The sequence below is a fragment of the Hydra vulgaris genome, chromosome 11 (assembly GCF_038396675.1).
Source record: "Hydra vulgaris chromosome 11, alternate assembly HydraT2T_AEP".
Taxonomy (NCBI): domain Eukaryota; kingdom Metazoa; phylum Cnidaria; class Hydrozoa; order Anthoathecata; family Hydridae; genus Hydra; species Hydra vulgaris.
Window position 1 is genome coordinate 34,655,001 of NC_088930.1, and position 15,225 is coordinate 34,670,225.

The 15,225-nt window shown below is 28.8% G+C and overlaps 1 protein-coding gene across 8 annotated transcripts in view; it reads left to right on the forward strand.

Annotated features, from left to right (window-relative positions):
• LOC136087601 (uncharacterized) overlaps positions 1-15,225 on the forward strand; it is a 41,902-nt gene that overhangs the window by 4,786 nt on the left and 21,891 nt on the right. For all 8 annotated transcript variants that reach the window (XR_010641922.1, XR_010641923.1, XR_010641924.1 and 5 more), the window contains exons 2-3: positions 14,306-14,501; positions 15,010-15,120. Coding sequence is in view for 3 of the 8 variants with exons in the window: in XM_065810881.1 (XP_065666953.1) it covers positions 15,021-15,120 (100 nt within the window). In the remaining 5 variants the exon portion in view is untranslated. The remainder of the gene's footprint in view (positions 1-14,305; positions 14,502-15,009; positions 15,121-15,225) is intronic.

Genomic DNA, 15,225 nt, shown 5'->3' on the forward strand with positions numbered 1-15,225 from the left:
TATTCAAAAAATTTTTAAATCCAGTATTATTTTATTATATAAAACACATTTAGGGGTTGTCAGCTGACATTTTTTAAATAAGTTGTTTTTACCACCACCCTAATATATGGATATATTTCTGGAGTTAAACTGCAATTATATATTTTTTTTGGGGAGCCAACTTTATATGTATATATATATATATATATATATATATATATATATATATATATATATATATATATATATATATATATATATATATATATATATATATATATATATATATATATATATATATTTATATTTATATATATATATTTATATTTATATTTATATATATATATATATATATATATATATATTATATATATAGTTGTATAATTTTCAAATTTTATATTAAACTAGAGGGAACCTATAAGTTGTGTTTACTCACCGAGCTTAGCTAATAGTTCATGCAGCATTTATTAAATGCATACAATAGTAAAAATTAAAGATTAAAGCATACAATAGTAAAATGGTTATTATATGTTTTAGCTGCTTACCATACAGTTGTGTTACAAACCCTCTATCACACTGCATAGGGTAACTAAGAACTAAAAGGTGCATATTGAACAAACCTGTAAAATACATAAAAACATAATTGATTATATATAATTATAAAAATATAATTGATTATAAAAAATAATTATCATTATTTGAATATAAATAAATAATTTTCCATACATTCTATCTATGTTAAATATAAAAAAACATAAAGTTAAACCACTATAATAAAGAAATAGCTTGTTCACCTAACAATATTTCAACTAATTAATTTTTCTCTGCAGGTCCTCCCAATATGGCACAGGCAAAAATATTTTGGCTTTAAAAGTTATGCTATTTTCTTAGATGCGCTATCCAGTTATTATATAGGTCAGTGATTGGAATCGGCAAAATTGGATCTATTGTTAGCAGTCGGCAAATGTCAGCCAACAAGGACCTTTGTTTGTTTTAGCACTCTCAATAAACTACAATATGTTGCTTTAGCTGCTTTTAGTTAATTAATTAATGCATTTCAATACATATAAATTTTTTGTTATTATTATTCAATATTATTCTATACTTCTATTTTCCATACAAAGTTGTAATTTTAACAGTGACTAACAGTAGGGGCGCGCTAAACCAAGGGTGCAGGGAGTGCACCGCACATGGGCGGCAAATTTAAACGCTGGCAATAACCTGCCTTGTCAATCGTTATTTAATAATATTACTTATAAAAAAATTTTATTTTTATTTTTGCTTACATTTGTCAGGGTACAAAAACAAACAAACTTCTGAAAGAAGATCATTGATCTTATCATCAGAACCTTAAAAAAGAAGTTTAAAACTTTTTTACATCAAGACATAAAAAAGAATAAAAAATTATAATAAATCATGTTATAAATTGAAAATCTAAATCTAAAGAAGATCCCTAATATTATATATATATATATATATATATATATATATATATATATATATATATATATATATATATATATATATATATATATATATATACACATACAGTGAGAACAGAATTTAATCGTACAAAGTACTTTTTCAATAAAATTAACATCTGAATGAATAAAATACTGTATCATGCAGTAATTATAAAGAACTTTCTCTCCAATAATGTTCGATCAACAGAGTTTTTAATGACTTTTTTTTATCAAAAATGTTATTAGTTGCTGAAAATAATATTCTAGAAAAAAAATTCAATAATAAAATTGACATTTTATAAATTAAAAAAAACCATAAACATTTATAACAAATAATAAAACAGTTTTGTTCAATTAATTTTTGTGCATGCAAATTAATACCTGTGTAAGTAAAAAATCAAAAATTGTATGACAAACACATTTTCTTATATTTTTCCTAATTAATTGTAAATAAGAAATAAATTTAAAAAAGTTGTTTCAATTGTTGTTTTCATTATTAATCAAGATAAAAGCAAAAATTCGACATTTCGATCCGTTCAACAAAAAAGTTCGACATTTCGATTTGTTATCAGACAAAAAAGTTTGACATTTCCATTCGTTATCAGAAACAATAATGTTGCAAAAAATTGAAATCAAAAACCAATAAAATATTTGAAGCACCATCAAGATTGAGATCTAAACTCAGTGAAATAATGTGCTTGTACTTGTATGCAACCTCATTAAACAATAAGTTTGATGAACTAATCAAAGTTATTAACTCAAACAAAGTTAATGTAGTAATGATTTGTGAAACTTGGTGGAATAATGAGTCAGTAACTAATACCAATGGATACACCTTATTTAGAAAAGACAAATGTTGGTGGAGATGGAAGAGTGTGTATATATAAAAAATGATATAAAGGCTTATGAAATATCAGAAAATGTTTAAAAAACCCTAATATAGAACAAATCTGGTGTGTTATTGAATTAGGAAATGAAAAAATATGTGTAGTATCTACAGAACCGGAAATAGCAACATAAGTAACTGTATCAACATCACAAAGTCTATTAAATTTGCTCATTCAAAGAAACTATCAAATAATTATACTGGAATCCTTATTTGTGGGGATTTTAATTTCCACACAATTAGGTGGATGGAGGATTATTATGGGGAACTAACTTGTGAGTCTGATAACAAAGCCAAAATATTTAAGAATGTTTAAATAATTGCTTCGTGCATCAGAATGTGATTCAACCAACCTTTCAAAATAACATAGGAGATGAAACCAACGTACTTGATTTGATTATAACTGAAAATAAAAATAGAGTTTATAAACTGGCACACCTTCTACCATTGGGAGTTATTAACCACGTTCATCACATTATTAGATTTAACTACAGTCATACAGAAAAGTGTATTGATAAAAGTGCGTTTAAAAAAGACAAGTTTACTTACAATTGAGGGAAATTCTATGAATTAAATAATTATTTTGAAATTATAAACTGGAACGATGAATTTAAAGGTTTGGAAATAAATGAATGTTACAAAAATTGGCTAAGTTGTTACGAAGAAGGATGTACTTTTTATTCCGATCATTAAAGTGACAAATATTCAAACCAACACAAAACCTCTCTGGATAAATAAAGAATTGAAAGCATTGTCGAAAGGAAAAAGAAAAGTATGGTTCAAATGCAGAGGGAAGAAATTCAAAGGCATTCATTTACTTGCAAAATACAAAGAGATAAACAAGACATAAAAAAAAAAGGTTAATCAGAGAATCAAAAATTTTGAATATGATCTTGCTTTAAATTCGAAATCTAATCCCGAGAAAGTTTATGCATATATAAATAATAAAACTAAAGTCAAAGAGAATATAAGAGCGATCCAATTAAATAACGGTAGTATTGTAACAGATTTAAAGGTAATTGCAAATACATAAAATGGGTATTTTGCATCAGTATTCATCAAGTATTCATCTGTTCCAATCATAGATATAGAAACACAAACTTTCTGTAGAAATCCAGATTTTAATGTCTCTGTTGTAGAGGAATACTTAAGCAAATTGGATACTAATAAAGCAACTGGAATGGACAAAGTTCACCCAAAAGTTTTAAAGGAGTGCAAATCTGCTTTAGCCAAACCCCTATCATTATTGTTTAATAAATCCTTTGAAACAAGTAAACTCCCACAGTTATGGTCATGTGCTAATATCATTCCGCTGTTTAAAAATGGTAACAAATTAGACCCTAGCAACTATAGACCTGTATCTTTAACATCTTAGGTTGTAAATTCATGGAAAGGATAATTAAGGATAAAATGATGAAATATTTAGTAGATAACAAGCCAATCAATAAAAACCAACATGGATTTGTGAATAATAAAAGTTGTGTGACGAACCTATAGGAGTCTCTAGATTTCATCACAAATTCAATAGACAATAGTTGGGATGTGATTGTTTTGTTTTTAAACATTGCCAAAGCGTTTTATTTAGTTGATCATGAAAGATTATTGTTAAAACTGGATGCTATTGGTTTTAAATCAAAATTATTGAATTGGTGCCAAAGATTAAAAAAAAACAGACTTCGAAGAGTGGTGATAGGAGATAATACATCTGAATAGGAAGAAGTTGTGAGTGGAGTACCACAAGGATCAGTGCTAGGACCACTATTATTTGTAGCCTATTTTATTTTTTATTATTTTTTATTTGCCGTATATTAAAATTTACAATGAAGTGTTGAAATATAACTCAATATATCAAAGATTAACAACAATATAAAAGTATTAAAGTTTTTTAAAAAAAAAAAAATTAAAAAAAAATAAAACTGCAACAAAAGAGAAGTAGTGTCAATAACTATTTTTTTAGATAATTTATATTATTTATGTATTTATTTTAAATGATATATTTTAATTTTTAATTAAAAAGTCATTTTGTAATAAGAGACTCTTAGATTCTTTCCTGAATTGTCCCAAAGAGATATTTTGAATATTTTTTTTTTTTTTGTAATAAATTTTGAAAAGTGTTTCCATAGAAATGGTCCACAGTATTGGATTTGGTAAGAACTTAGTTTTAAATTAGTTTTTGGTACAATAAAGTTGTTAATTGAAAATTTAGTAGGATACTTGTCATATCTATATCAATAATATCTCCAATGAAATAAAATCAAGCTGTAAACTCTTTGCTGATGACACGAAAATCCTTAGAGCAATAAAAAATGATAATGATATAATTCAACTTCAACAAGATATAGACGTATTAATGGAATTGTCTAATGAGTGATTGATGAAGTTCAATCAGCAGAAATGTAAGATTATGGTAATTAGAAATAACCAACACAAATTTTCAATGAACAATACAGCTTTAGTGTACTCAAGTATGGAAAAAGATTTAGGTGTGTACGTTTCTGACAAGTTAGGATGGAAACGCCATGTAAATAAAGTAGTAAATAAAGCAAATCAAAAGCTTGGTCACATCAAGCTAGAGTTTAAAGCCATGCTTAGAACGTGTAACTCGCTGGCTGACATTTATATCAGATGGCTAAAAGCTTAGCAACTTGACTAACTAGCTGATACTGGCTGACCAATAAAGTTGCTGGCTTCTGGCTGCACAAATTGCTCTGATATATAACTAGTATTGTTTTCGACAAAAAGAAAACAAATTTAAGTTTAAATTAAGACGACTTTTATTTTTCAATTAAAATTAAAAATCAAATTAGACTGATATTGTCATAAATAAAGAGAGCCATGTTCATGTTGGACGAACTTAAATTGCTTCTTTTTGAGTTCAAAATCAATCCAGTTAATGAAAACATGGACTCCACTGATACACTCGAGGTTGGTATACTAAAATACTCTTTTGCAAGCACTGCTAAGTGTGGATACTTTGCATGATGATTTCGCCAAAACAATAAACAATCCAGTTCTTCATCTGTCGTAGGTGTATGAGAGATAAACTGCTCTACTTCTGAAACAATTTGATAATTTTTTTCTGCAGAAGTAACACTTTTCTTCATCTCTTGAAGTAGTTGTCGCTTAGCACTAGTACATGTTTTTGAATCTCTATCATTTTCTGACTCTGATATAACTAAAAACAGATAAATAAATTTTATAAAAAGTGATATCAATAATAAACAAATAATACTTGAAGAACTCAATGAGTTAATAAAATATTTCAAAATGTCTAACAATTATAAATAACTACTCCGTGTTCCACAATTAAATAATATTAAAAAATTAATAGTTTTTGTAATAAAGTTTATTTGTGTTTCAGTAATTTTTTCCAAAACAAAAACTTCTTTTATTGATGTTATTAGTTGTATAGACATAGAATACCTTGAACTAAATCTAATTGGGTCACTTTTATGTTTAAAGCATTCTCCAACAAACTTTCCTTTATTTCATCTCTTGTATATAAAATTTTTGTGGCTGGATCTAAAAAGCAGCATATTTTTGCAGAAGTTGACAACTTAAGTCTTTGGTCAATTTTTTTGGAGCAATATTCCTTTAGTTTTTTTATTTCATTCAAATCACAAGAATTAATTGAAAGATGCTTTAGTATTTGTGTTTAACTAATGGCAAAATAGAAAGTGAATTTCCAGCACTGACCACATGGGTTAATGATTCAAACGGTTTTAAAAATTTAACCAATTCTGAAATCAAGGCTTGTTCATCATTATCTAAACAAAGGTCTTGTCTACTACATTTCTTAAGTAAAATTTCTACAGGATCTAATAACTGGTTAATTGATTCTATCATAAAGAGAGCACTGTTCCATCTTGTGCCTATTTGCTGTTTTAGACTTCTATGCTGTCTTTTTAGGAAATTATCATCAAGTTTTTCTTTACAAGCAATATCTAAACTGTTTGCTTCAATCGTGTTTGCTTCATCATAAATTTGAATGGGATATTGCTGCTCTAAATCATCAATGTCTTTCACTTCAGCAAGAATTCGAAGATTATTGTATAATTATATGTCTGCTTCATGATGTGATTCCTCTAAAAGTAAAGTTGACTTGAAGTTCAGGCAGGTTACAATTCGTCAGCATTTTTCTAACAAACATTTTGTTTCAGTACAATTGTTTATGCCATCACATGTCAATATTAAATGCAAGATATGAGCTAGACAATGTTGTGGATCCTTTGAGCCTAAAAGTCTTGAGGTTTTTGTCATATTCACTGCACCATCGTGCACAGTATGTAGTCTCATATCTCTACAACGCCTCTGAAAAAATTCTTGAACAATGTCTTTGATAAAATTATGACAATTTTCACCTGTATGACTTTCTAAAGGCAAACAAGCCAGAGTAAAAATTTTTTTATGCCAGTTTTCATTGATAATGGATCACTTCAGACCCATATAATTAACTTTTTTGTATTTGTCAGTCCAACCATAAATGTTTTTTTCAAAAAACTTTTTAAATCCTTCATTATCAACATGAGAAAATGGAAGTAGATCTGTAGAAAACCAAAGGACAAGATCACGAGTTAAATCATATTTTGACGAACTAGCTATAGAGCTACTGCACCATCTACGTAAAAGTTTATCACTTTTCATTACAACGGTCGGTTTGTCTGTTAATATTTTGTGAACAAGAAATAGATGATTTTTCAAATTACTGCTTGATGTAGAAATTCTAACCTTGTGAATTTTTGATAAATGTCCTGCACCTGAAGACTCAACTTTTTGTTTTTCTATCAAAAAACATTGGCTACAGTAATAATGTTCATCGTCGATAACTTTACAATTTTGTGTCAATATTTGACCATAGTATTTCCATACTGATTTGATTCCATACATTGTATTTCCATACAATCTGTGGTTGTTTTTTTGAATGAACTACACAGTTTAATGTTCAAGTATTTTAAAGAACTGTTATGTGAAATACAAGATTCTTCTCGATCCATTACAAAGTTATACAAACTCTGTTTGTGTTTAATTTAGCTAATTTAAGTTGAAAAATGTCAGAACGATAAAAAAAATTTATAAGCCAAGAATAAAAAACGCAGTATTTAAAATATGAAAGAAGTGGCGGACGTTGATGTAGTTATATAAAGGAGGGGGTGCTTTGTTATTATCAATGATATATTATATAAACTAGATGTCAAACTTCGATCGTAAAAGTGAAGCTGCTTTTTGCCCTTTTTACAAATGGCGGATTACATTTGTAAACAAATATTTTAACTTTTTTTTTCTTAAATGAAGTAAATATATTTTAAATTTAAATACTATTTATGTAAAAGTGTTACGCGGAAATTAAAATACTTGTAAAACAATAATTTATGATTCCTTAATTTATTTTCGATTTAAAAGGGATTAAAGTTTTGAATAGAAAAGTAAAACGACAGACGCTTTTAAAGCATTTTTATGAATTAAAAAACTTTTAAATAAAAAAAGGCTCATAAAAAAACTTTTATAAGTATTTTATAATTATTAAAACTTGTTTTTGAATTATCTTTAATTTATTGGGAGCTTTTGGCTTGCATTTTTAACTTTTATTCCACACTTCAGCTTTAGCATTTGCCCTTTTTACAAATGGCGGACTATTGTTATAAACAAAAAAATGCGGCTTCATTTTTTGTCCAATAAAATCCTGCAAGTTAGACATCTAGTTATATAATATATCATTAGTTATTATTTCATCTCATAGAGAATTTGCGTAGCAAATCGAAAAGCTACTTTTAAGTTATACAAGAGGACTTTAGGTTATTAAACTCTTCTCTTTTTTTTTCCTGCCAACAATAGTGACTTTGAAATCGGCTGCGGCTGAACATATTGTTCGATTGGCGGCTTAGTAGTTGCTAATAACGTAAAGTGGCGGCTGTAAAAAGTAGGTGTAAGTAGCGGCGGCTTCTCGCTAATGGCGGCGGCTTTGACCTCTACATCAAGCACACTTTTAAATTCTTAGATGAAAAAACAACGAAGCTCTTGTTTATAGCCTTAGTTTGTCCACATTTAGAATATGCAGCTCCCATCTGGAATCCTTATGAGCAGGGTAATTCCATGTCAATTGAGCCATAAAATTTCAAAAATGTCACCATACATCTCAGATTTTGCTGATTTTTATACAGTTGAGAGTACTTAGTAAAACAAGAAATTCTTGAAAATTTTAGCTTTTAGCTCCAAGAGGATCCTGAAATATGATCATTTTACTTTCAACTGATCTTGGCAAGGCCCCTCTTGTCCTCTCAGAATTGAGACCTTTGTTTAAAGGTTCCAAGTCACATAGCTTTAAAAATATTTGATATTTTGACTGAAATTTGTACCTGACTATTTTCAGGGTTGAAGAATCCAATGAAATTATCAAAAATATAAAAAAATATTTTATAAGTACATGTAATTATCAATTTAAATCAATTTAGGCAATTTTTTATATACCTGATTTTGATGCTCAAGAAACCCACGTGGCCTTGATAATATAAAAAAAAATATTTTACACATTATTCTAAATTTTATGATCTTTCAGAAAACATAAGAATTTTGATCTGCAAGTATATGGATTTCCATATATGGATAACGGGGCACAGTCCCCACTTTTTTGTAGCAGAATCTTGCAATACGTTTTCCACTACCTTTCAGACTAGCTAGAGCTATGAAAATTTCTGTATTTATATAGTGTCGATAAACGAGCATTTTAAAATTAAAAAAGAGCCCAAGAAACTAGGGGAGGGGGCTGGGGGCCCCACTTTTTTGAGCAGAATCTTGAGATGGATTTTTCACTATCTTCCAGACAAGCTGCAGCTCCGAAACTTTTAGCATTTGTGTAGTATGAACATGCGTTAAAATTGTTTCAGGTTAGACGACCAGATGGTCCATGGGGCTGGGGCACCTGGGACCATGCCCCACTTTTTTTCTCAAAAAATTTTTTTTTTTTTTAAATACATAAATGTGGCTTAAATTTAAGATAACTTTGAAAATATTGTATTCAAAAATTTTTATTGCTTTATACTTATTCCATTTTACTTCATTATTTACAAAATAAAATACAAAAAAAAAAAAATTCGAGATAATGTTAAGATTAGCATAGATGCATCGACGGTCAAAGTATAAAAACGTCCAATAGTTGTTACAGGTGCATCAATTATACAAGTTATGTTGGTAATTGGCACCCAACACTCATCTACTCTAGATGGCTAGAAAAGTTTATTAAAAGGACCGTGCTGGTGCATGAGCGTTACCATAACATCTTGCTCTATATTATCAATTTCATTGATCATACCAATCCAATCAAACGCATCATATTTACACATATTGAATTCACCCAATTTCAAGGCATCAATGTTAATTTGCTGATCATTTTGAGAACTTTGAATTCCAGAAAAAGAAAAAATGCCTGTTATATGAACTTCTTCACTTGTTCGTTTAAAGCTAATAGTATCTATAGATTCTGGTTTAAATTGATGATAGCTCCTAGTTCCAGGAATTGTTCTACTTAGCTCAAAAAAGTGGGGCACGTGCCCCCAGCTCCCTCCCCTAGTGTCTTGGGCCCTTTTTTAATTTTAAAATGCTTGTTTATCAACACTATATAAATACAAAGTGGGGCCTGTGCCCTGTTACCCATATATGGGTAACAGGGCACAGGCCCCACTTTTTTGTAGCGGAATCTTGCAATACATTTTCCACCACCTTTCAGACTAGCTAGAGCTATGAAAATTTCTGTATTTATATAGTGTTGATAAACAAGCATTTTAAAATTAAAAAAGGGCCCAAGACACTAGGGGAGGGAGCTGGGGGCACGTGCCCCACTTTTTTGAGCTAAGTAGAACGATTCCTGGAACTAGGAGCTATCATCAATTTACTTGCAGATCAAAATTCTTATGTTTTGTGAAAAATCATAAAATTTAGAATAATGTGTAAAAAAAATTTTTTTGATATCATCAAGGCCACGTGGGTTTCTTGAGCATCAAAATCAGGTATATAAAAAATTGCCTAAATTGATTTAAATTGATAATTACTGGTACTTAAAAATATTTTTTTATAATATTGATTATTTCATTGGATTCTTCAACCCTGAAAATAGTCAGGTACAAATTTTTAAGTCAAAATATCAAATATTTTTAAAGCTACATAGCTTGGAACCTTTAAACAAAGTTCTCAATTCTGAGAGGACAAGAGGGGCCTAGCCAAGATCAGTTGAAAGTAAAATGATCATATTTAAGGATCCTCTTGGAGCTAAAAGCTAAAATTTTCAAGAATTTTTTGTTTTACTAAGTACTCTCAACTGTATAAAAATCAGCAAAATCTGATATGTATGGTGACATGGCATGGCTCAATTGACATGGAATTACTCAGCAGTATGATAAAAATAAACTAGAGAGTGTTCAACAGAGAGCTACTAGAATAGAAAGTTTAAGAGGGTATAGCTATGAAGAGAGATTAAAAAAATTGGGTTTATTATTGCTGGAGAATAGAAGAAGAAGAGGTGATATGATACAAATGTTTAAATATTTGAAAGGATACGATATCATAAACTTTCACATAAAACCCGAAATACTACAAAGGCCATAAAACTAGAGGCCACAATAGTAAACTAAGAAGACATTATACGGAAAATATTAAACAACAGTTTTTTCACCAATAGAGTGGTAAATGACTGGAACAAACTTAAACAAGAAACAATAGATGAGTTAGTATCAGCCAATTCAAAAACAAGTTGGATGAACATTTTGAATAATAATAATTTTTTCTTTTTTACAGCTGTTAAATTACAAACTCTACGTAGTTTGGACTCATCACTTTTGAGGTGTAGAGCGCTATTATATTATAAAATTACTTTGTACGATTAAATTCTGTTCTCACTCTATACATATATATATGTATATATATATATATATATATATATATATATATATATATATATATATATATATATATATATATATCGTAAGAATCTATAAAAGCTCAAATATATAAAAGTATATATAAAGTAAGTTCAGTAAGATCTTAGACGTCTCTTTATAATACGAAAGAGAAAATACAATAGCAGTCTTACAATTAAAAAGACAAATATTATCCCTGTAAACACCATATGATGGTCCTTTATCGGTCCAATAACTTGTTTTAACAAATATAACAGGCCATTGTATGCCATCATTTTGCCTTATTTGCTGAGGCTTTGCGTTTGTTGGCTTGTATTTGCAGCCAATATTGAAGCTTAAATACTGGCCGACTTGATTGGGAATATATTTTTTTATACCAATAGCTGCGAAAATGTAGGATTTTCTAATATGGCGCACATTTCTGGGTAACACAATCATTTTGCACCAATAAGTTAAAATTATTATAGAACTGTATTTTGAAAATCAATAATCAATTTCAAATATACATATATTCATATTTTTTATTCATAGTTTTTGTTTATTAACATTTTAGCTTATATAAAGTTTATATAAGGGATTTTAATAGATCATGGATAATGATGTGCCATCTTATTGGTCAAAGAGAAGAAAAATAATTAAATCTTCAACAAAATTATGTGTGATATTGATACAGAATCTTCTGTCTCTAATAATAATATAGCTTTAAAAATAGATGGTGTTATATTTGATGACTGCTATCCTTTTAATGACATTGTAGTGCTAAAAGATGATTATGGTGTTAGTAATCAACATTTATTGGATCATTTATCTCCAAGTTATGATAATTCCAAATCTGATAATGATTCTGAGTTAAATATGCTGGATTTAAATTCAATAGATAGAAAAAAGTTAAATGAAAAAAATTATTATGATGAATTTATAACAAATAATTGGGAAATGTTTATGAAGCAGGATACAATTGATGCAGAGTTGTTATCATATGATACCAGTGAGGAAAATAATTCTGAAATTGAAAACAGAGGAAAAGGGCTATCATTTGATTTGGGAATGTGGGCAGCATCATTTTCTATCCCCATAACTTGCACTTTTTTGCACCCATTACTTCCAAAAGATCCACAAACTTTAATAAAAACACAGAGAGCAAGCACTGTCAAAAAAAATTGAAGCTCCTATTTTCACTTTGGCATTGTTAATTCGTTGCAACACATATATCTTTTGCCACACTTTTTCACAAGTCTTTGCTCTGAAACTCTATCGATTTCTCTACAAATTAATATTGATGGATTGCCCTTACAGAAGTCAAGTACTCAAGAATTTTGGCCAATTCTAGCATCAATCCCATTTTCAAGTAATCCATTTTTAATAGGCTTGTTTTGCGGCCCAAGTAAACCAGTTAACTTGAATGAATAATCAAAAGACTTCATTGAAGAAATGTTAGAATTAGAAAAAGGTCCTGTTAAAATCTATGTAGATAGTAAAAGATACTCTGTAAACATTGGTATATCCTGCTTTGTATGTGATACTCCTGCGAGGGCATATATAAAACAAAGTAAAGGTCATACGGGTATTGCGGTTGTGATAAATGTATGCAAAAAAGGGAATGGCACAATAAAGTTACATTTCTTAATACTGATGCTCCGCTAAGAACTGATCAATCTTTTAACGATATGACAGATGCTAATCACCACATTGGAGATATTTCTTTTAAAAAATTGTCTATTGGAATGGTAACTCAGTTTCCTTTTGGTTTTATGCACTTAGCACGTCTTAGAGTAACGAGAAGGATTTTAATGTTTTTAATAAAAAGCCCTGTTAGCTGGAGTAAGATTGGGAAAGGCATCTATTAATGGCATTCCAGAGAGATTAATAGAATTTAAAAAATTTATTCCTTATGAGTTTTCTAGACTCGGCCTTTAAGTGACATAGAGTGTTGAAAAGCAGTGGAATTCAGTCAATTTTTATTATACAGTGGCATAGTTGCACTAAAAGGACATCTTTCAAAGTCTGTATATAACAATTTTCTTTTGTTTTTTGTTGGAATCCACTGTTTAGCTAGTTCAAATCTGTTTCAAAGTCATGCTGATTATGCGGAATCTATCTTAAGAGCCTTTGTAGAAAATGCTATAGGAATATATGGCAGAGGTTTTATTAGCTACAATGTACACAGCCTAATACACCTTGCAAGCGATTTTTGTTTATAATTACTCTGCATTTCCATTTGAAAATTTTCTGGGGCATATAAAGTGTTTAATACGTAAACCTCATTTACCACTTCAACAGGTTATTCGGGGAGTATATCCGAAAGAAATGGATCAATTATAAGAAACTTTCTGGGAATGCCTTCCTTCATAAATTATAAATTTATGAAGGAAGGCATTCCCAGAAAGCTGCATGAAAATGGTCCTATTGTTTTTAGAACACAAACAGAGTGTCAACAGTATAAAAAAAATTACTTTAAATGAAATTTTTTTACTCTACCTCAAAAGGAAACAATTGCATAAGATTAAAAAGTGACTTTTGCTTGATTTGTAACATACTTTCTAATTTATCATGTCAGTTTAAATCTGCCACAACAGATGAAATTCAGAAAAAATATGTGATACTATCATACAAGTCCAAATTTGTTTGTATTTCTCTATCTATGAAGCCTCAATAAATACATAAATCATAAACTTTATTTTTTGTTTCGCTAACTTTTTGTATTATGGCCTTTTTTGCATATTGATATTAGTATTTGATGAGATTTGGTTTTTATACAACATAGGAACATGAAAAGTTGTTATTACTAGAATGAAACTTATTAATAATTTTATTTTTAAAAAATTTATGAAGTTAAACATAAAAAAATTTGATAAATTATTTAAAAAAACTGCACATCTTATAAGATACTATATTATACTATACTATACAAAATACACTTAAATGTATTTTTTTGTACTTTTATTATGACTTTTTCATATAAGTACTCTATGCTATTAAAACCTATAATTGATTTAATTATCATTACATTTATGTAATGATGAATTAATTTATTATTTAAACTGATTTTTATGTTGATCTTTTAATTTCAGATAGTAATCTATTATTTACTCGAATTTGAGGATGAAGTGGCGGTGGTTCCTGATTGCTGGTTAATACAAGAATCAGCTACATGTTATTGGCCTCAGGGAATTGGTGCTACACAATGGGCAAAATTAAAAAAGTTACCAATTCTTAATCATAAAGACTGGCCTCTCTATCCTTATATATGAGTATTGAAAATTGGAGGTATTTAATTTCTATATGTTTTTGTATAGGGGGCCATCTATAAAGTACGTACGCAGGTTTGGGGGATGGAGGTTACTCAAAAACGTACGAATATGTATGAGGGAGGGAGGGGGTGTTAAAGAGAGCAAGTACATACGCAGTTTGACTATCTCTCTATTTCTCGCGCTTTGACTTTCTCTATTTCTCTTAAACTTGATTTTTTATTTCTAATAAAAACATTGAATTTCACAATATTTTTATATTTCTTTATAAATAATTAAGAGAGAAAAAGTTTTTTTTTTGTTGGTAATGTTTTGAAATATTCATGCGTTGGTAAAGGAGGGGAGGGGGTCTTGATTTTGTAATAAGTAATGTGTATGTACACAGAGAGGGGGGTCGTTAAAAGCATTCAAGTACATACAAGGGGATACGGGGAGTCCTAAATCAGTGGTTTTACTGCGTACGTACTTTATGGATGGCCCCTAGTTTTGATTATAAGATTGTTTTTCTGCAAATTATAATTTTCCAGACTATGAAAAGATGAAAAAGGCAGAGGCAAAATCTTTGCACCACAGATTTTTCTTCAAGTTGTTCAGAAATAAATCAAGATTAAAAAAAGGAAAAAACAGCAATCACAATGGTAAAGTATATCATATTTATTGTATATTTTTAGAATATTTAAATTCTAAACGCAATATTAGAATTCTTAAGTTGAGATTTTGTATTTTTTATTATTGTTTTTATA